Source organism: Thalassophryne amazonica, chromosome 9, assembly GCF_902500255.1.
Source record: "Thalassophryne amazonica chromosome 9, fThaAma1.1, whole genome shotgun sequence".
Taxonomy (NCBI): Eukaryota; Metazoa; Chordata; class Actinopteri; order Batrachoidiformes; family Batrachoididae; genus Thalassophryne; species Thalassophryne amazonica.
The window spans coordinates 9,534,276-9,558,046 of NC_047111.1; the positions used below are offsets into that span (position 1 = coordinate 9,534,276).

General features: G+C 42.5%; 1 protein-coding gene across 1 annotated transcript in view; it reads right to left on the minus strand.

Annotated features, from left to right (window-relative positions):
* LOC117517266 (enteropeptidase-like) overlaps positions 1-23,771 on the minus strand; it is a 213,141-nt gene that overhangs the window by 63,376 nt on the left and 125,994 nt on the right. The window contains exons 16-17 of the mRNA XM_034178213.1: positions 22,741-22,851; positions 22,520-22,643 (exon numbers count right to left, since the gene is read on the minus strand). Coding sequence (XP_034034104.1) covers positions 22,520-22,643; positions 22,741-22,851 — 235 coding nt within the window. The remainder of the gene's footprint in view (positions 1-22,519; positions 22,644-22,740; positions 22,852-23,771) is intronic.

A 23,771-nucleotide genomic window follows, 5' to 3' on the forward strand; every position in this document is an offset into this window, starting at 1 on the left:
ATGACAGAATTGACATTAATGGAGTTATTCTATCAGTATTTTCAAAAAACCATAAGTTAGTATGACTTTATTTTTCAAGACCTCGCCTGACCGGAATGTTGAAATTGATAGGGAGCTGGCCTTATGGCTGCTCTTGGTGTGCCTTTGTGGTGGGAGTGCTGTTGTAAACAAGAGCTTCCAGCAGGAGCAGAATGTTGAAAGAAAAATTATTATGATTAGTAAAGAGTTGATTTTGTGGGTGTTCTCAGGATTTGTCTGTGCTGTTTCCTGCAGGGGGCAGCATGGTCAAACATTCTTGCTTATTCTTTAGATCTTTTACTGCTTTTGATGCTTTCAAAAGTGATTGTGTTAAAAATCAATTTCAGCTCTTTAGTAACTGCTAATGTCCCATAGACAACACCGGAATTCATCAATTATCTGTAACTTCTGATACATTTTTGGGTGGTTTATCTTTATCAAAGATAACTTTTCAGTTATCTGTTATCAAAGTTAATTTTTTGGTTATCTGTGCCCACCACTGGGTCTAACCTTACCAACCCCCAGAGCAACAGTGGTAAGGAAAAACTCCCTCTGAGGAAGAAACCTCAAGCAGACCAGACTCAAAGGGGTGACCCTCTGCTTGGGCCATGCTACAAACATAAATTACAGAACAATTCACAGAACAATTCACGGACAAATATGCAAGAAATGCTATTGGCACACAGGACAGGAGGGTCGCCAACACGAATACAACTCCCATCTCTGGATGGAGCTGCACCTTAAACAGAGAAAAAAAAACAGAATCAGGCATCAGAAAGACAAAAAATACTGTATAATTTGCCAGCATTAAACAACAACAAAAACAGATAAATACAAAGGTGATCACCGGCCACTAGCCCTAAACTTCACTAAAAGACCCAGAATTTAGGTAAAGTTGAGGCCGCAACCCACTCCAATTACTAATAAAATGAATTAAAAGAGTAAAAAGCATAAAACAAAACTGTACCAGTATGCTAGCCATATGAAAGGGAAAATAAGTGCGTCTTAAGTCTGGACTTGAAAGTCTCCACAGAATCTGAGTGTTTTATTGATGCAGGGAGATCATTCCACAGACCAGGGGCACGATAAGAGAAAGCTCTGTGACCTGCAGACTTCTTATTCACCTTAGGGACACAAAGTAGTTCTGCACCCTGACAACGTAAAGCCCGGGCCGGTATGTAAGGTTTAATTAGGTCAGCTAGGTAGGAAGGTGCCAGTCCATGAATAATTTTATAGGTTAGTAGCAGAACCTTAACATTTGATCTCACTGGGACAGGAAGCCAGTGAAGTGATGCCAAAATGGGTGTAATGTGGTTGTACTTTCTGCTTCATGTCAAAAGTCTGGCTGCAGAATTTTGAACCTATTGGAGAGCCCTAATGCTAGACTGCGGTAAACCAGAAAATAGAACATTGCAGTAGTCCAATCTAGAAGAGATAAATGCATGGATCAGGGTCTCAGCATCAGCCATAGACAGGATGGGACGAATCTTCGCTATATTTCGCAGGTGGAAGAAAGCAGTCCTAGTAATATTTCTAATGTGGAGGCCAAAGGACAACGAAGGATCAAAAATTACCCCAAGGTTCCTCACTTTGTCAGTGTGATGTATGACACACGAGCCGAGGCTGAGCATTAACTGGTCAAATTGATGCCGATGTCTCACTGGACCAAGAACCATCATTTCAGTCTTATCAGTGTTTAAACGTAAGAAGTTTCCATACATCTAACTTTTCACTGCTGCAAGGCAATCTTCTAAGGATTTTATGTGAACGAGATTACCAGCAGTTATCAGCATGTATAACTGAGTATCATCTGCATAGCAGTGACAGGTAATCACAAAAGGCCGCAATATTATTAAAAATGTTATTAAACATTAGGTCTCTCTCTTCTAAGTCCCTGTTGGTAAATGATATAATAATTGATCAACGTATTGATTTATTCTGCCTAACAGAAACCTGGTTACAGCAGGATGAATATGTTAGTTTAAATGAGTCAACACCCCCGAGTCACACTAACTGTCAGAATGCTCGTAGCACGGGCCGGGGCGGAGGATTAGCAGCAATCTTCCATTCCAGCTTATTAATTAATCAAAAACCTAGACAGAGCTTTAATTCATTTGAAAGCTTGTCTCTTAGTCTTTTCCATCCAAATTGGAAGTCCCAAAAACCAGTTTTATTTGTTATTATCTATCGTCCACCTGGTCGTTACTGTGAGTTTCTCTGTGAATTTTCAGACCTTCTGTCTGACTTAGTGCTTAGCTCAGATAAGATACTTATAGTGGGCGATTTTAACATCCACACAGATGCTGAGAATGACAGCCTCAACACTGCATTTAATCTATTATTAGACTCTATTGGCTTTGCTCAAAAAGTAAATGAGTCCACCCACCACTTTAATCATATCTTAGATCTTGTTTTGACTTATGGTATGGAAATAGAAGACTTAACAGTATTCCCTGAAAACTCCCTTCTGTCTGATCATTTTTTAATAACATTTACATTTACCCTGATGGACTACCCTGCAGTGGGGAATAAGTTTCATTACACTAGAAGTCTTTCAGAAAGCGCTGTAACTAGGTTTAAGGATATGATTCCTTCTTTATGTTCTCTATTGTCATATACCAACACAGAGCAGAGTAGCTACCTAAACTCTGTAAGGGAGTTAGAGTATCTCGTCAATAGTTTTACATCCTCATTGAAGACAACTTTGGATGCTGTAGCTCCTCTGAAAAAGAGAGCTTTAAATCAGAAGTGTCTGACTCCGTGGTATAACTCACAAACTCGTAGCTTAAAGCAGATAACCCGTAAGTTGGAGAGGAAATGGCGTCTCACTAATTTAGAAGATCTTCACTTAGCCTGGAAAAAGAGTTTGTTGCTCTATAAAAAAGCCCTCCGTAAAGCTAGGACATCTTTCTACTCATCACTAATTGAAGAAAATAAGAACAACCTCAGGTTTCTTTTCAGCACTGTAGCCAGGCTGACAAAGAGTCAGAGCTCTATTGAGCTGAGTATTCCATTAACTTTAACTAGTAATGACTTCATGACTTTCTTTGCTAACAAAATTTTGACTATTAGAGAAAAAATTACTCATAACCATCCCAAAGATGTATCGTTATCTTTGGCTGCTTTCAGTGATGCCGGTATTTGGTTAGACTCTTTCTCTCCGATTGTTCTGTCTGAGTTATTTTCATTAGTTACTTCATCCAAACCATTAACATGTTTATTAAACCCCATTCCTGCCAGGCTGCTCAAGGAAGTCCTACCATTATTTAATGCTTCAATCTTAAATATGATCAACTTATCTTTGTTAGTTGGCTATGTACCACAGGCTTTTAAGGTGGCAGTAATTAAACCATTACTTAAAAAGCCATCACTTGACCCAGCTATTTTAGCTAATTATAGGCCAATCTCCAACCTTCCTTTTCTCTCAAAGATTCTTGAGAGGGTAGTTGTAAAACAGCTAACTGATCACCTGCAGAGGAATGGTCTATTTGAAGAGGTTCAGTCAGGTTTTAGAATTCATCATAGTACAGAAACAGCATTAGTGAAGGTTACAAATGATCTTCTTATGGCTTCGGACAGTGGACTTATCTCTGTGCTTGTTCTGTTGGACCTCAGTGCTGCTTTTGATACTGTTGACCATAAAATTTTATTACAGAGATTAGAGCATGTCATAGGTATTAAAGGCACTGCGCTGCGGTGGTTTGAATCATATTTGTCTAATAGATTACAGTTTGTTCATGTAAATGGGGAATCTTCTTCACAGACTAAAGTTAATTATGGAGTTCCACAAGGTTCTGTGCTAGGACCAATTTTATTCACTTTATACATGCTTCCCTTAGGCAGTATTATTAGACTGGTATTGCTTAAATTTTCATTGTTACGCAGATGATACCCAGCTTTATCTATCCATGAAGCCAGAGGACACACACCAATTAGCTAAACTGCAGGATTGTCTTACAGACATAAAGACATGGATGACCTCTAATTTCCTGCTTTTAAACTCAGATAAAACTGAAGTTATTGTACTTGGCCCCACAAATCTTAGAAGCATGGTGTCTAACCAGATCTTTACTCTGGATGGCATTTCCCTGACCTCTAGTAATACTGTGAGAAATCTTGGAGTCATTTTTGATCAGGATATGTCATTCAAAGCGCATATTAAACAAATAAGTAGGACTGCCTTTTTGCATTTACGCAATATCTCTAAAATCAGAAAGGTCTTGTCTCAGAGTGATGCTGAAAAACTAATTCATGCATTTATTTCCTCTAGGCTGGACTATTGTAATTCTTTATTATCAGGTTGTCCTAAAAGTTCCCTAAAAAGCCTTCAGTTAATTCAAAATGCTGCAGCTAGAGTACTGACGGGGACTAGCAGGAGAGAGCATATCTCACCCGTGTTGGCCTCTCTTCATTGGCTTCCTGTTAATTCTAGAATAGAATTTAAAATTCTTCTTCTTACTTATAAGGTTTTGAATAATCAGGTCCCATCTTATCTTAGGGACCTCGTAGTACCATATCACCCTAATAGAGCACTTCGCTCTCAGACTGCAGGCTTACTTGTAGTTCCTAGGGTTTGTAAGAGTAGAATGGGAGGCAGAGCCTTCAGCTTTCAGGCTCCTCTCCTGTGGAACCAGCTCCCAATTCAGATCAGGGAGACAGATACCCTCTCTACTTTTAAGATTAGGCTTAAAACTTTCCTTTTCGCTAAGGCTTATAGTTAGGGCTGGATCGGGTGACCCTGGACTATCCCTTGGTTATGCTGCTTTAGACGTAGACTGTGGGGGGGTTCCCATGATGCACTGTTTCTTTCTCTTTTTGCTCTGTATGCATCACTCCGCATTTAATCATTAGTGATCGATCTCTGCCCCCCTCCACAGCATGTCTTTTTCCTGGTTCTTTCCCTCAGCCCCAACCAGTCTCAGCAGAAGACTGCCCCTCCCTGAGCCTGGTTCTGCTGGAGGTTTCTTCCTGTTAAGAGGGAGTTTTTCCTTCCCACTGTTGCCAAGTGCTTGCTCACAGGGGGTCGTTTTGACCGTTGGGGTTTTTCATAATTATTGTATGGCCTTGCCTTACAATATAAAGCGCCTTGGGGCAACTGTTTGTTGTGATTTGGCGCTATATAAAAAAAAAGTTGATTGATTGATATGTGCCCAAGGGGTGCTATATAAAGGGAGAAAAGCAGGGGGCCTAAGACAGACCCCTGTGAAACCCCTATGGTTACATGTATGACAGGTGGGTGTTACCTGTATGACAGGTGGGTGTTACATGTATGACAGGTCAGTGTTACCTGTATGACAGGTGGGTTTTAACTGTATGACAGGTAGGTGTTACATGTATGACAGGTCAGTGTTACCTGTATGACAGGTGGGTTTTAACTGTATGACAGGTAGGTGTTACATGTATGACAGGTCAGTGTTACCTGTATGACAAGTGGGTTTTAACTGTATGACAGGTGGGTGTTACATATGTGACAGGTCAGTGTCACCTGTATGAGTATGACAGGTGGGTGTTACATGTATGACAGGTCGGTGTCACCTGTATGACAGGTGGGTTTTAACTGTATGACAGGTCAGTGTTACCTGTATGACCGTTTGGTGTTACATGTATGACAGTTTGGTGTTACCTGAATGACAGGTAGGTGTTACCTGTATCAAATCAAATCAGTTTCATTTATATAGTGCCAAATCACAACAACAGTTGCCCCAAGGCGCTTTATATTGCAAGGCAAAAGCCATACAATAATTACAGAAAAACCCCAACGGTCAAAACGACCCCCTGTGAGCAAGCACTTGGTGACAGTGGGAAGGAAAAACTCCCTTTTAACAGGAAGAAACCTCCAGCAGAACCAGGCTCAGGGAGGGGCAGTCTTCTGCTGGGACTGGTTGGGGCTGAGGGGAGAGAATCAGGAAAAAGACATGCTAAAAACTCTTAAAAACCCTAGGAACTACAAGTAAGCCTGCAGTCTGAGAGCGAAGCGCTCTATTGGGGTGATATGGTACTAAGAGGTCCCTAAGATAAGATGGGACCTGATTATTCAAAACCTTATAAGTAAGAAGAAGAATTTTAAATTCTATTCTAGAATTAACAGGAAGCCAATGAAGAGAGGCCAATATGGGTGTATGAAAGATCGGTGTTACCTGTATGACAATTTGGTGTTACCTGTATCACAGGTTGGTGTTACCTGTATGACAGGTGGTGTTACCTGTATGACAGATCGGTGTTACATGTATGACAGTTTGATGTTACATGTATGACAGGTTGGTGTTACATGTATGACAGTTTGGTGTTACATGCATGACAGGTTGGTGTTACATGTATGACAGTTGGGTGTTACCTGTATGACAGGTTGGTGTTACCTGTATGACAGTTTGTTGATACATGTATGACAGTTTGGTGTTACATGTATGACAGATTGGTGTTACATATATGACAGTTTGATGTTACATGTATGACAGGTTGGTGTTACATGTATGACAGTTTGGTGTTACATGCATGACAGTTGGGTGTTACCTGTATGACAGGTGGGCTTTACTTGTATGACAGGTCAGTGTTACCTGTATGACAGGTGGGCTTTACTTGTATGACATGTCAGTGTTACCTGTATGACAGGTGGGTTTTACTTGTTTGACACGTCAGTGTTACCTGTATGAGAGGTGGGCTTTACTTGTATGACAGGTCAGTGTTACCTGTATGACAGGTGGGTTTTACTTGTTTGACACGTCAGTGTTACCTGTATGAGAGGTGGGCTTTACTTGTATGACAGGTCAGTGTTACCTGTATGAGAGGTGGGCTTTACTTGTATGACAGGTCAGTGTTACCTGTATGACAGGTGGGCTTTACTTGTATGACACGTCAGTGTTACCTGTATGACAGGTGGGTTTTACTTGTTTGACACGTCAGTGTTACCTGTATGAGAGGTGGGCTTTACTTGTATGACACGTCAGTGTTACCTGTATGAGAGGTGGGCTTTACTTGTATGACACGTCAGTGTTACCTGTATGACAGGTGGGTTTTACTTATATGACAGGTCAGTGTTACCTGTATGACAGGTGGGTGTTACCTGTATGACAGATCGGTGTTACATGTATGACAGTTTGGTGTTACATATATGACAGTTTGCTGATACATGTATGAGTTTGGTGTTACATGTATGACAGTTTGATGTTACATGTATGACAGTTTGGTGTTACATGCATGACAGGTTGGTGTTACCTGTATGACAGTTGGGTGTTACCTGTATGACAGTTTGGTGTTACCTGTATGACAGGTCAGTGTTACCTGTATGAGAGGTGGGCTTTACTTGTATGACAGGTCAGTGTTACCTGTATGACAGGTGGGCTTTACTTGTATGACAGGTCAGTGTTACCTGTATGACAGGTGGGCTTTACTTGTATGACACGTCAGTGTTACCTGTATGACAGGTGGGTTTTACTTGACACGTCAGTGTTACCTGTATGAGAGGTGGGCTTTACTTGTATGACACGTCAGTGTTACCTGTATGACAGGTGGGTTTCATGATCAGGTTTGACAAGCTTAGAATAATCTTGCACAAAGTGTTGATAATATAAAGACCACAGTTCTTTAAGGTTCTCTGGTACTGGCCAGGTCTTTAGGGCTTCAATCTTTTCTGGGTCTGTTTCAACCCCATGTTGTGACACAATGTGACCTAGGTATCTCACAGACGTCTGAAAGAATTTATATTTCTCTGGAGATAACTTCAGTCTATACTCTTTCAGTTGGTGCATCACCTGTAGCAGTCTTGACTCATGCTCTTCCAGGGTGTCTGAAAAGACTATGAGGTCATCAATGAGAACCAATGCCTCTCACCAGTTGAGATCTCCCATGCATCTCTCCATAAGCCGTTGGAATGTACTGAGTGCATTAGTGATTCCTTGTGGCATTCTGTTGAATTCCCAGAATCCTAGGGGGCACACAAATGCAGTTTTTTGCTTATCAGCTTCCTCCATCTCAATCTGGTAGTAACTTGTCATTAAGTCAAGCACGGAGAACCGTTTTGAGCCAGTCAACAAAGAAAACACTTCCTCCAAGTTTGGCAATGCATAGGCATCTTTTATAGTTTTGAAACTGAGTTTTCGGAAGTCAATACACAGACGCACAGAACCATTCTTCTTACGAACCACGACTATGGGGGATGCAGATGGGGACTCTGACTCCCATATGATCCCAGGAATCCAGAAGCTCCTGCAGGTGCTTTCGGACTGCATCAATGTCATAGGGATGGATGGGTCTAGGTCAGTGTTTGAAGGGTGTATCATCACTGAGCTTGATGTGATGCTTCACTCTGTCAGTGTGGCCAATATCCAAATAATGGTGTTGTGCAAAGACCTTCGGCATTGAATTTAGCTGCTTTGTGATTCTGTCTTTCCATTCAGGTGGCACAGGGGAATCGCCAAAATCGAAACTCATCTTATTGGTCTTGGGGGCATTTGAGGCTGCAGATTCCGCTTTCATCACTTTCTGAACTGCATGAAGCTCAGCCAACACTGTCCTTGGGGGGATTGTGATGTCATTGGTAGTCTCATTTCTTAACAGAACTGGTAAGCGATGAGGACTTTTTACAGGTATTGTGCACAGGGAACTAGCCACTAGCAATCCACTAGGGAGAGAATATGATGAAGAAGGCTCCACAGCAACCCACTTCTCACTAGCAGTACCACTCACATGGATGAGACCCTCAAGAACCATTGTGCTGCTGGCTGGAAGGACTTCAGGTGCAGTGCCTTTGACCTTCAACCATCCGAGGACACCAGTGTCTGCTTGACATTGTCACACTTCAAGGATTTTCAAAACTACTTTGTAACCGAGAAGAAATGACTCACAGGAACATCCATTTTCTTCAACAAAATTGGTATAGACTACATCTCGTGCATTGGTGCCAATGAGGATCTGAGGCATGTCATCCACATCAGGTACCACCAAAGCCAAAGTGGGTACTTCAGTCTCCACACCCAAGAACTCCTCTTTGAAGGTCAGGCTTAATTCCACATATCTAAGGTAGGGTACTGCTTGTCCGTTGGCTCCCTTGACTTCCAAATCCACTTCCAAAAGCTAATTCAGGGACTTTAGCTCATGCTGAGGTAAGTGACTCTCATATAATGACTGTAGAATGGTGGTCACTTGGGATCCTGTGTCCAGTAAACAGCTAAAATCATGGTTTCCAATAGTAACCTGAGCAGTGCATTTTGTCCCTATCAGTTTTGGAGGCAGTCTTTGGGATGCTTTCCCAACATAGCAACTCTTTCAGCCACTCTCTTGGTTATTTTAGGGCTCTTGTGTTGTGTCTCAGTCCCTGTTTTCCCTGTCACAGGGACATCTAGTAGTTTAACTGCCGGGCAGCTGTGCGGTTATTTTGATGGTCCCATTGCTGTTACTTCCCTTTAAGCAACTGCCTCTTTTCTTCAACCAAATGAGATTTGGTTCATTCTCACAATTGACTGAAAGGTGTCCGTCTTCTCCGCAGTGGAAACAGTACCAAGGACAAGGCCTGCTGGTTGTAACTTCCCCAAAACTTGACTGTACATGCACCTGTTGGCTGAGAGGGTGGTGTTCAACTTTCATGGAGCCTTCTCTTGAATGGACTGATCTCACTGTCCTTTGGTTTTTGGAACAAGATGTAGTCATTTGGGTTTGTAGCTTGGCAACCTGCTGCTTTAGTGCCTTTATCTCTGCTGTTTCTGGGCTGTTATCCTTGGGCTCAGCCTGTGTTGTTTTCATATCAGCTCTTGGGCTTGAATGGCAGCAATCTGGTTCTTGAGTGTGCAGACTTCAGCTGTCTGATAGTATTTAACTTTGGTCTTGGGAGGGGCTGTAGTTTGTATTATTGAAACTTGAGCTTATATGTCATTAAGCTGTTTCTTAAGCAGCTCAGTGTCTGGTATCTCTCTCCCTCGTGTATGTCACAGGAACATGCTGACTGGTGGTGCAGGGCAGTTTGTAGCTTAGGAACAGTGGGAAATTGCTTATGTATCCCAAGATGTTTTCTCATGCGATTGTTGTTTGTTGCTTGTTTTTCTTCCTCTGTTCTAATGTGCAGCACCAGCTCAGCAAAGGATGGGGGTCTACTTGTCAATCAATCAATCAATCAATTTTATTTATATAGCGCCAAATCACAACAAACAGTTGCCCCAAGGCGCTTTATATTGTAAGGCAAGGCCATACAATAATTACGTAAAAACCCCAACAGTCAAAACGACCCCCTGTGAGCAAGCACTTGGCGACAGTGGGAAGGAAAAACTCCCTTTTAACAGGAAGAAACCTCCAGCAGAACCAGGCTCAGGGAGGGGCAGTCTTCTGCTGAGACTGGTTGGGGCTGAGGGAGAGAACCAGGAAAAAGACATGCTGTGGAGGGGAGCAGAGATCAATCACTAATGATTAAATGCAGAGTGGTGCATACAGAGCAAAAAGAGAAAGAAACACTCAGTGCATCATGGGAACCCCCCAGCAGTCTAAGTCTATAGCAGCATAACTAAGGGATGGTTCAGGGTCACCTGATCCAGCCCTAACTATAAGCTTTAGCAAAAAGGAAAGTTTTAAGCCTAATCTTAAAAGTAGAGAGGGTGTCTGTCTCTCTGATCTGAATTGGGAGCTGGTTCCACAGGAGAGGAGCCTGAAAGCTGAAGGCTCTGCCTCCCATTCTACTCTTACAAACCCTAGGAACTACAAGTAAGCCTGCAGTCTGAGAGCGAAGCGCTCTATTGGGGTGATATGGTACTATGAGGTCCCTAAGATAAGATGGGACCTGATTATTCAAAACCTTATAAGTAAGAAGAAGAATTTTAAATTCTATTCTAGAATTAACAGGAATGTTGTGTGGGCCGCTGAAGAGGAGGTACTGCTGGCCCACCACCACCAGATGGCACCCTGCTTGGAGTGCGGGTTTCAAGCACGAGAGGGGGCCGGAACCAGTGGAGTGACAGCTGTCATCATCACCACCAGCTGTCACTCATCAACATCAACCTCCATAAAAGCCGGACTGCAACTCCACCTCCCCGCCGAGAAATCATCTACCATACAGGTAATTTCTCTGCTAAGCTTAACTGTGACTAATAGTCTGATCTCATTTGCAGCCGTTTTCCTGTGACGGTGTCCTTATCTGCGGTATTGGCGTTTGGTGTGGACTGCGACGGCTTCGCCTCACACCCCAAACCAGATAAGTGGTTTCACAGGAGCTGTACGAGTGTGTGATTGGAGGTGGAGGTTCTCCCTCCTAACTGAACACAGACTGTGGGATTACTGAGTGTGCGTACTCACACTCATCAAACTGTTTCTGTTCTCTGCCAGCAGTACCGGGTCTGACTGCTGAAGACAGTGGCCACCTGGGGCGCAGGGCTTGGCGGCTCCGGTGTTCTTCAGATCCGTTGGTGGTGGAAGCTGTGTGGGTTCCGGCTCTTCTATCACCAGACGTCTTCTATCTTCGAGCCTGCCACACGCCACCTTGTGTATGATTGACATTCCGCACTATTGTTATTGTCTATACTTCGTTGTGCGCTTCACAACATTAAATTGTTACTTTTTGGCTTATCCATTGTCCGTTCATTAACGCCCCCTGTTGTGGGTCCGTGTCACGACACTTTCCCAACAAGGAAGCCAATGAAGAGAGGCCAATATGGGTGAGATATGCTCTCTCCTTCTAGTCCCCGTTAGTACTCTAGCTGCAGCATTTTGAATTAACTGAAGGCTTTTAAGGGAACTTTTAGGACAACCTGATAATAATGAATTACAATAGTCCAGCCTAGAGGAAATAAATGCATGAATTAGTTTTTCAGCATCACTCTGAGACAAGACCTTTCTAATTTTAGAGATATTGCGTAAATGCAAAAAAAGCAGTCCTACATATTTGTTTAATATGCGCTTTGAATGACATATCCTGATCAAAATTGACTCCAAGATTTCTCACAGTATTACTAGAGGTCAGGGTAATGCCATCCAGAGTAAGTATCTGGTTAGACACCATGTTTCTAAGATTTGTGGGGCCAAGTACAATAACTTCAGTTTTATCTGAGTTTAAAAGCAGGAAATTAGAGGTCATCCATGTCTTTATGTCTGTAAGACAATCCTGCAGTTTAGCTAATTGGTGTGTGTCCTCTGGCTTCATGGATAGATAAAGCTGGGTATCATCTGCGTAACAATGAAAATTTAAGCAATGCCGTCTAATAATACTGCCTAAGGGAAGCATGTATAAAGTGAATAATGTTGTGTGGGCCGCTGAAGAGGAGGTACTGCTGGCCCACCACCACCAGATGGCGCCCTGCTTGGAGTGCGGGCTTCAAGCACGAGAGGGCGCCGGAGCCACTGGGAGTGACAGCTGTCACTCATCATCAGCACCAGCTGTCACTCATTCATCTCATCACCATCACCATCACCATAAAGGCCGGACTGCAACTCCACCTCCTCGCCGAGAAATCAGCTACCATTCAGGTAACATTCTCTGCTGTACTTAACACTGACTAATAGTCTGAACTTCTTTGCAGCCGTTTTCCTGTGGGTGTTGCCTTATCTGTGGGATTGGCGTTTGGTGTGATCAGCGACGGCTTCGCTTCACACCCCAACCAGATAAGTGGTTAGACAGGAGCTGCACGAGTGTGTGATTGGAGGTGGAGGTGCTCCCTCCTAACTGTATACAGACTGTGGGATTACTGAGTGTGCGAACTCACACTCATCAGGACTGTCTCTGTTCTCTGCCAGCAGTACCGGGTCTGACTGCTGAAGACAGCGGCCACCTGGGGCGCAGGGCTTGGTGGCTCCGGTGTTCTTCAGCTCCGTTGGTGGTGGAAGCTGTGTGGGATCCGGCTCTTCTCTTGCCAGGTGTCTTCTATCGTTGAGCCTGCCCACACGTCACTTTGTGTATAATTGACAGTCCACCATATTGTTATTGTCTGTACGTCCTTCTGCGATTCACAACATTAAATTGTTACTTTTTGGCTTATCCACTGTCCGTTCATTACCGCCCCCTGTTGTTGGTCCGTGTCACGACACTTTCACAACAAATAAAATTGGTCCTAGCACAGAACCTTGTGGAGCTCCATAATTAACCTTAGTCTGTGAAGAAGATTCCCCATTTACATGAACAAATTGTAATCTATTAGATAAATATGATTCAAACCACCGCAGCGCAGTGCCTTTAATACCTATTTGTGTTCTGTTCTAGTTGGAGGTCAGTGATCAGGCCATTATTCCAACAGCCACAGCAGTACTGCTTCAAGAGATATCAATTCCGTTCACTCTCTGCGATGCCACCTCTTCTAACCACTGTACTCAAGGTGACTTGTAGGTGGTGTAGGTAAGCAGAAGGCTTTTCATCATCAGCAGAGAAGTTTCCATTGCTTGAGGTGGTGCTTTAACTCCCTTGTCTTCTTGATCTAGGGCTGTTGGCTCAGAGCACACTAGTGGGCCATGATGTTCTGTTTCAAAATCAGCAGACAGTGTTGCCTTTACTGAACAGATCTTCATCAGTTCTTCCTGGAGCACCTCTTCAAATGACTTTCCACTCCTGCAAGCAATAGCGTGCAGTTCTTCAAGATAGTCCTTTGTGGCACTATCACTGGCTGTGAGAGTGTAAACACTATCTAAGGCATGTACATGGAAAGTGATATCAGGGTTAACTGAGCTGTTATACTCTAGTGGTAGTAGGGGTCTCAGTGTGTGCATAGTGGAACTGTATGCAAACGCGACTATGAAATTGCAGTGAAGCTGATTTTGGGTCATCAATAAGCACTACTCTGTTGACAGAACCATACGCTGCTAACTTTTTTCAGTTTCTTCATCAAGTGCTGTTTGCGTTACGCCACTAACAATGACTGAGTTAGGGACAATTATCTTTTGTCCCTCACTATATCCATTGTGTTATTGTCTCTCTTTCTTATTTGTTTATTTATTTATTACTTTTGCTACTCAATAATACTCAAATTCTCCTGGCTGGCTCGCTACAATTATGTAACCAAATTCAGACCTAATTACTGCATTAGATTAGATATACTTTATTGATCTCACAATGGAGAAATTACATTTACACTCCAGTTACCTCAGACAGCAATTAGTCCACAATTATTACTTGTTTACCGTAATAATGGCACACATCAGAATTAAAGGCAACACATACACATTTGACATTGTTTATGTGCACTAAGTTTGAAGAAGTCCATTATCCGAATTGAGGCAAGTGGGTGAAGGCCACACAGCAACCCTGAGATGCGCCGCCAACAGCTTGGGGGGAGACGTGGGCTGCAGCAAAAACTGCACCACCCCCGCCGAAGGGGGAAGGAATGACATTGGTGGGTGCCGGAAAGGGGAGGTGTTGATGGGGAGGGAGGGGGGTGGGGGAAGGGAATGGAACATGCTTCAGTCCTGTGAAAAGCAGTTTATTGTCTTTGTGAGATGAGATAAGAAACAGCCAATGTTCCCCAGGCCGAGACAAATCCCTCTGGAGGAGACAGTCGGGCAAGTTGACCTTCAGGCTTGATAAGCCTGTAAAGTTATGGTTACAGCAGTGAAATCACTTTTTAACAGTTCCACTTGCACAACCAAATCCCAATTATGAATTAAGAATATTCCAAATTATGAATTAAGAAAATTCACTGGCCTCTGAAATCTTCAGCTCCAAGATGTCATCCAATTTGCGTCTGAGTTCAAGAGTCATTGCAGTCTGAGAATGCACTGCCTTGCCAACCTCGTTAATCATGACAGACAAGCAAGGGGCCGTGGTTTTTGATGCCACCGTCTTGCCAATTCTCCGGTAGATCAGGGCAGCACATAAGCCAAAAAGTACCAGCCCTGCTACCATGAGACCAAAAATGAATTAATCCTCAACATCCTCAACGGAGAAAGGCACCAAGCATGCCACATGCCACAAACTCCAGGAGTCGAGGACATAGCCCGCAGGATACGTTCTATCTGGGCAGGTAGGATCCCCTGGTCCTGACCTTCTTGTAGAAAAAATAGTGTCAATAGCGTTCAGAGACCAGCTGATCAATTCCATGGTTAATCCAATAGTAGTCCAGTAGATCCAGAATCCAATATAATTTGAGGAATTCACAGTCTGGTGAAGTAGGGACTTGAAGGTCAAAGGCAGAGAACAGAGATAACGGAGAGTGGAGAAGATGTGGCCGCCCTCGTTGGAGTACCAAGCAGTCTATGTAGTCTATGTGCCACTCAGTGTCAGACACTGAGTGGCACATAGACTGCATTAACAATGAGCATTTGGACCAGTGTGTCAAAACAGCCTTCCAACAAGGATACAAGACAGTCCCACCCTGAGTGCTTTTAAAAATTAGCAAAAATTCAAATTAGCTTGGCTCAAAAACAATCAAACCTGTCAACACAGGTGAGATGTATTGTACATAATCTCACGTTCTGTTTTAATTTATTTACTGTAATTGTTTGTTGTGTGTCTGAGGACTACAGATGGAAAGTAGCGTTTAGCTAAATCTGGCATATTTACACTAAGGCATGAAAATGTACAAAGTGTTCATTAATGTGCATTGTCCTCATCAAATAAACATAAAGAAGAAAGAAAAGAAAAAAAATTAGGTTCACTCTCGAGAGAATTGAGTATTTAGACTGAAAACCAAGTAGCAAGAGTAAGCGAGACTCATGGACAACAGGTAGGTTTTGTAGAACACTGCTGTATTAGTTAAGTGAGGAACATAGAATGGAATAACAAACAATAATGATAACAATAATAAAAAATGTTTTGACAATCCAATAGTAAGAGCAATTGGTACAATTGGTCTCTCAAAAAAAAAAAAAGATTAAGACATATTGAATACACATTTAAATCAAATGAAAACCCTCTCAAAGGGGAAGAAATGTCTGTACATTAACTCAACTTCACATCAGTTCACTACACATCAATGACAAGGATAGTTTTCACAGCAGTACCCTAAACAATCAATTCCACAAACTCTTGTTCTCTCTTTTTTTTTTTTGCCCAAGACAGAAAAAAAAAATACAAGGAATGGTCCGTAACACGTCCTTTAACGCTTGTAATTATCAGTCCTACCAGATTCTAGAAGACAGGCATAGTCCACACAAGCAGCAGCTCATCCACTGGGCTTGACTCACCACAACTGCTGAACACCACAACCACGGCCATAGCGTGGAGGAACAGCAGAAGAACTCGACTCCTTGACTCCAACACAAGCAGAGGGCAGACACACACCCACACAAAAAAGATCCGGCCAGACGGTTCAATCTTAAGCTTAGTCTCCTAGCAGGTGAAAACTCAGACAGAACTCCAGGTTGATCCAGTCCTTTGAAGTTGCACCACAGACCGCACACATGGCTAAATCTCTGTCCATCCACCACAGATCCAGAAAAAGTCAGACAAAACTTGTATCCTCGTGACAGAACAACTCTCCATTAGTCTCCAGAGGGCAATATTAAGGATAATCCCTCGAGTGTCTGTCTTCACTCTCAGCGTGTCGCTCTCCCCGATAACCAGCGTGGGGAACAAAAAAAAATGACAACTCTCCAGGCCGGCTGCTGACCACACAGTAAACTGAATCGTAATTGGCCAACTACGTCCATCATGTAGGTAAAACATAAAATAGCTAAAGGGCCATTTCACTCAAAATGTCGCCTGGAGTCTGCAAAAGATGTAAAACTCGTTCACACCCACTGAACTGGAAATAATAGCTTCCAATATTAAAAATTAATGTTGGGTTTTTTCACAATGCGCTATTTTATTTAAATGGTGCCACAATTATTCTTTTAAAGAATAACAATTTAATATTGTAAAATCCTTTCTTTTATTCCTTTTTCAACCTCATGTTCTAAGCCTAGTGACCTGGGTTACATGTGGCTTTGGCTTTGCATGGTAGAGTTTTAACTTGCACTTGTAGATGTAGTGACAAACTGTGTTAACTGACAATGGTTTTCTGAAGTGTTCCTGAGCCCACACAGTAAGATCCACACAATGATATCGGTTTTTAATGCAGTGCCGCCTGGGGGATCGAAGGTCACGGGCATTCACTGCTGGTTTTCGGCCTTGCCGCTTACATGTAGAAAGTTCTCCAGATTCTCTGAATCTTCTGATTATATTATAGACTGTAGTTGATGGAATCCCTAAATTCCTTGCAATTGAACTTTGAGAAACATTGTTCTTAAACTGATGGACTATTTTTTTTCACGCAGTTGTTCACAAAGTAGTGATCCTCGCCCCATCTTTGCTTGTGAACGGCTGAGCCTTTTGGGGATGCTCCTTTTATACCCAATCATGACACTCACCTGTTTCCAATTAGGTGTTCTTTGAGCATTCATCAATTTTCCAATTGTTTTGTTGCCCCGTCCCAGTTTTTTTGAAATGTGTTGCAGGGATCCATTTCAAAATGAGCAAATATTTGCACAAAAACAATAAAGTTTATCAGTTTGAACATTAAATACCTTGTCTTTGTGGTGTATTCAACTGAATATCGGGTGAGGAGGATTTGAAAATCATTGTATTCTGTTTTTTTATTTACATTTCACATAATGTCCCCACTTCATTGGAATTGGGATTGTATGACAAGTGGGTGTTACTTGTGTGACAGGTGGGTGTTACCTGTATCACAGATCGGTGTTACATCTGTATGACAGTTTGGTGTTACATGTATGACAAGTGGGTGTTACAATTTTCAATTTCAATTTCAATTTATTTTCATTTATATGGTGCCAAATCACAACAGAGTTGCCTTAAGGTGCTTCACACAAGTAAAGTCTAACCTTACTAACCCCCAGAGCAACAGTGGTAACTGAAAAACTCCCTCTGAGGAAGAAACCTCAACCAGACCAGACTCAAAGGGGTGGCCCTCTGCTTGGGCCATGATACAGACATAAATTACAGAACAATTCACAAAACAAATATACAGGAAATGCTGTTGGTGCACAGGACAGGAGGGTCTCCAGCACAAATACCACACCTATCTCTGGATGGAGCTGCACCTTAAACAGAGAGTAGAGAAGCTTGAATCTTCTACTGGACTGGGTTGCTTGACGCGAGGACATTTCGCTTCTAATCACAGAAGCTTCTTCAGCTAAAATTCAAGCTCCTCTAGTGAGTAACTCAGACCACCATGTGGCAAACACACAAGATTTTGTGAATAAGATCAAGGACCTTCAGCTGGAGGCAGATGAAACTATGGTGTCATTCGATGTGACATCATTGTTCACCTTCATCCCCACTGCTGAGGCTGTCACAGCTGTGAGGCAGAGACTGCTGGAGGACGCGTCTCGACTTGAAAGGACCAAACTTACAGCAGACCACATCTGCCAACTCTTGGAGATCTGTCTTAACACCATGTATTTCCTGTTTAGGGGGAATTACTACAGGCAGATCCATGGTTGTGCGATTGGGTCTCCGGCATCCCCCATTGTGGCCAATCTGTACATGGAGCTAGTGGAGAAGAGAGCCTTGGCGTGGTTCACATGCATCTGTCCCAGTCAATGGTTTTAAAGTGGAGGCCTTTACAGCGCACATCAACTCAGTGGACTTCAATATCAAGCTCACACGTGAGGATGCCAGAAACAACCATTTAGCCTTCTTGGACTGTGATGTTACGATTGGATTGAACAGGCAGCTCCAGACAGGGGTTTACAGAAAACCCACTCACACCGACCAATATCTGCTCTTGGCTCAAACCACCCCTTGAACACAAGCTCGGGGTGATCAGGAGTCTTTAACACAGAGCCCTACAGGTGCCCACAACTACAGGGAAGGGCTAAAGAATAACAATGGTAATTGTTAAAGAATAACAACATGTACGGAAAGGCCTCACAGTATGTGGGTACCCACAATGGTCCCTTGATAAAGTGCAGAAGTCCCAGAGAAAAAAGAGACCAGACAGACAGGAGACGGAACCAGGAAGAAGAGGTCTCTCCCTGATTTAGTAGGAGTAGGGGAAAAACTAGAGGATCTTCAGACAGCACAAAATCCCAGTTTACTTTAAACCCATTAACACCTTGAAACAGAAATTAGTTCACCCTAAGGACAAGATCCCTAGTTACAAACAGAGCAATGTAGTGTATTCTATCAGATGTCAGGAAAACTGTAACGAACACTACATAGGTGAGATTAAGCAGCCGTTGCATAAAAGGCTACACCAGCACCACAGAGAGAGCACTGGTGGACCTCAGTCTGCAGTTCATTGCCACCTTAAAGACACTAACCACAAGTTTGAGGACAAGGAAGTTAAAATCTTAGCCAGAGAAAAGAAATGGTTTGAGAGGGGATTGAAGGAAGCTTTGTATGTGAAACAGTTCAAACCCAGCCTTAACCAGGGAGGGGGTCTGAAACATACTTGGTTCTGCTTACAATGGTGTACTCAGGTCAAAACAGTTTCAGTCATTTGTTCATGGTAATGAGTCATTCACGTTGTCAGGAGAGTCATCAGTAGAGGCGTCAGTCCCATCGTTAGGAGGGACAGCTATCCTGTCATTAGGAGGGTGCTAACTAGAGCACAATAGGTGCTAATTAGATTAATTGTTAGTCACTAGCCAATAGCAGTCTGCCTCTCAGTAGGAGGAGTCTGGTTAGGTTTAAAACTCCAGCTTTTGTGGCTTCTGTTATTCTTCTCTACAAGAGTCAAGACAGACGTCAGACTACCAGAGCAAGAATTTTAGCTGAGGAAGCTTCTGCGATTAGATACAAAATGTCCTCGCGTCAAGCAACCCAGTCCAGTCGAAGATTCAAGCTTCTCTACTATGGAAACCACCTGGACAACTGAGAGCCTACACAGAAACTTAAACAGAGAGAGAGAGAGAGAAAAAAAAAACAGAATCAGGCATCAGAAAGACATGAAATACAGCATAATTTGTCAGTATTACACAAGAAAAACAGGAAATATTAAGGTGATTGCCGGCCACTAGCCCTTAGCTTCACTAAAAGACCCAGAATTTAGGTAAAGTTGAGGCAGCGGACCCCTCCATTACTAATAAAATGGATTAAAAGAGTAACCAGCGTAGAACTATTCTATGCCAGTATTCTAGCCATATGAAAGATAAATAAGTGTGTCTTAAGTCTGGACCTGAAAGTCTCAACAGAATCTGACTGTTTTATTGACACAGGGAGATCATTCCACAGAACAGGGACATGATAAGAGAAATCTCTATGACCTGCAGACTTCTTATTCAACACTAATATTGGACTGCAGTAAACCAGAAAATAGAACATTGCAGTAGTCCAATCTAGAGGAGACAAATGCATGGATCAGGGTCTCATCATGAGCCATAGACAGGATGGGACAAATCTTCACTATATTTCACAGGTGGAAGAAAGCAGTCCTCATAATATTTCTATACGATATTATTATATTATTGATAATATAGGTATATACGATATCTATATTATAATGTAGAGGTCAAAGGACAATGTAGGATCAAAAATTACCCCATGGTTCCTCACTTTGTCAGTGTGATGTATGACACACAAGCCTAGGCTAAGTGTTAACTGGTCAAATTGATGCCAATGTCTCACTGGAGCAAGAACCATCAGAGTTTAAAAGTAGGAGGTTTGTAGACATCCAACTTCTCACTGATGCAAGGCAATCTTCTAAGGAATTTATGTGGATGAGATTACCAGAAGTTATCGGCATGTATAACTGAGTATCATCAGCATAGCAATGAAAGGTAATCCCAAAACACCGTAATATGTGCTCAAGGGGTGCTTTATACAGGGAGAAAAGCAGGTGACCTAAGATGGACCCCTGTGGAACCCCAAATTCATGTCACTACTGTTAGAGTTAGTGTTACTGTACAAAACACAGTGGGAACGACTGCTCAAGAATGACGTCAACCATGCAAGGGCACTCCCCGTAATCTCAAAGTGATTTTCCAGCCAATCAAGTAGAATATGATGAACCACGGTGTCAAATGCAGTACTGAGCTCTAACAGCACCAGAACCGTAGTGGTGTCTGAATCCACTGCACACAGAAGATCATTCACCACTTTAGTGAGAGCCGCCTCTGTGGAATGATATTTTATAAAAGCAGACTGCAGTGGCTCAAAGAGATTATTCTCAATAAGATAGTCCACCAGCTGCCGTGACACCACTTTTTCCAGAATTTTAGAGCAAAATGATAGATTTGATATCACCCGATAATTTTTCAATACACTGGGGTCAAGATTAGGTTTCTTAAGTAATGGTTTAATCACTGCAGATTTGAAACATTTAGGAACAGATCCAGAAGTTAAAGAATGATTAATAATTTCCAGCACAGTCGGCCCAAGAGTGGGCCACAGGTCCTTAAATAGTTTTGTTGGTACAGGATCAAATAAATAGGTTGTGCTTTTGTTGACATTATGAGTTTCACCAGCACACCTAGTGAGATCAGATCAAATTCTGTAAATCTAGGTAATACCTCAGTAATGGCACCCACCTCAGTAGCAGGGTGTAGTGGCTGGGTTAAGGCATGCTGGGATATGTTTAACCCAATGTTTTCTATTTTCTTCTCAAGTAATCCAGGAAATCTTGTGCTGTAAAAGGACAGCGAACTACAGGTGGTTGTCCATGAATAAGTGTTGCCACTGTGTCAAACATGAACTTTGAGTTATGCTTGTTTTTGTTGATCAAATCAGAGTAATAGGTCCACTTTGTAGCCAGTAATGCATGCTTATAGTCCACACAAGGTGGAATACTTCTAATTTTGAACTACACCATTTCCATTCTAGACCTCTTGCCTTATGCTTGAGGTCACGCAAGTAACCACTGAACCAAGATGACTGGTGTTTGGGGGGCGTGGTTTTAACAGAGGTGGCTCAATCATGTCAAGTGTAGTTTTGAGCGCTTAAACTATCCACAAGACTGTCTACTGATTGGGTATTTGCCAAATGTGAAGCTAAGACATCAGGCAGTCTAGCTTCAAGTTCAGTCTTAGTTGAAGAGTTGATGCATCGTCGTAGTGATATATAAGATTGCTGTTCCACTAAACACAGCAGCGAAACTGTCAACTTAATAAGTGAATGAACAGAGACCACTGATGTAAGAAGCATGATTTTTAAATTTTATTGTTTGTTTTTAAAGGTCTTGAGCCCCCCAGTATTTATCTGAGCTCCTCCGTGTCAAGCCCCTGCCAGAGCACTGAGATCCACTAATCAGCTGCTACTGGTCACCCCAAAATGAGGCTAAAAGCTAAAGGTGATGGAGCCTTTGTGGCTGAGCCCCCTATAGGCTCTGGAACAAACTGCCCTGGCATATCTGTTCTGCTGGATCTATTGAGGTTTTTAACTCTCTTTAAAGACTCACCTCTTCTCTCTGGCTTTTAACCAAGCTTAGTGGACTTTTGGCAATTTTTTAAATTTAATTTTAAGTAATTTTTATTTGATTCATTGCACTGCGTTATGTATTTTAGTATTTGTTTTTATTTTATTGCTGTATTTTATTAATTGTCTTGTTTGAATGTGTACAGCACTTTCGTCAGCTCTGGTTGTTTAACATGTGCTCTATAAATAAAGTTTGAGTTGAGCTGAGTATGGCAGGTGGGCCTTACTTGTATGATGGGTGAGCGTTACCTGTATCCCAGGTACTGGCAGGTGAAGTTGGACAGGTAAGAATTCCAGGTGAGGGAGCAGACAGTGAGCAGTGAGAAGATGAGCTTAAACTTTAAGCGTCGGGATCCATTTACGTGTAAAATAACTGAAACATCAAACCATGAAGTGAACACTGAAGGATTATGTCAGCAGAGAAGAGAATACTGCTGAGGCCTCTCTTGTGGACAGAAGCAAAGACTCACCACATTCTGCTTCATCAGAAGCATCCGGGCAGTCAACAACTCCATCACATTGACCGCTGCCATGGATACAGCTTCCTGTGTCACACTGGAACTGACCGGCTGTGCATGGCTCTGTTCATAAGTCATCAAAGTCAGCAGAGTGCCAAAATTATGCAAAATGCATAAACAAAGGTTAGAATTCAAAGACACTCAAAGGCATGCTCGTCCACCTGATGCAAAGCCCAGTGGCACTGCTAGTTTCCACCACATATGTGATTTTGATCATTTGGAATGACAACAGCATATGCTCTCCTGTGGGCGTCAGCACGTGCACTAATGTGAGTATGATCGGGGCCAAGCTGCAGCATATTCACATCATCGGAAAATAGACGTGTTTGCAGTTTGACCATCAAAAACTAGGTCTGAAGTCCAGCACTGTGTGGAGAGCACAGTGCTGGCTATTTCACACATTTTAATTTGTTTATGCCATTTCAAATAGAAAAAAATACAAAAAAACAAAAATTGTCTTCCAGCAAATCTCTACAACTTCATATAAAATTAAAATCTAAAAGCCAAGATGATGGGTGGTTGCAAAGAAGCTTGAATCTTCGACTGGACTGGGTTGCTTGAGCGCTGAGGACATTTCTTTTCAAATCGCAGAAGCTTCCTCAGCTAAATTTCTTGCTCTGGTTATTCTGACTTCTGTCTTGACTCTTGTAGAGAAGCATGACAGAAGCCAACAAAAGCTGGGTTTTAAACCTATCCAGACCCCTCCTACAGAGAGGCAGAGTGCTATTGGCTAGTGACTAACAATTGCTCTAATAGCACATATTGTGCTCTAGGTACTGATACAATTGCTTTTGATTACAATAGACCACAACACACTGATAAATCATTTGTAGCAGCTTGTGGGCATTGGTGGTAGTGTCCTGGACTGGTTCCAAGTCCTACTTAACTGGTAGGACTATGTGCGTTGGCCTCTGGTTTGTGAAGCCTCCTCCGCTCCTTTTATAAGGGGTCCCACAGGGTTCAATTCTTGGACCCCTACTTTT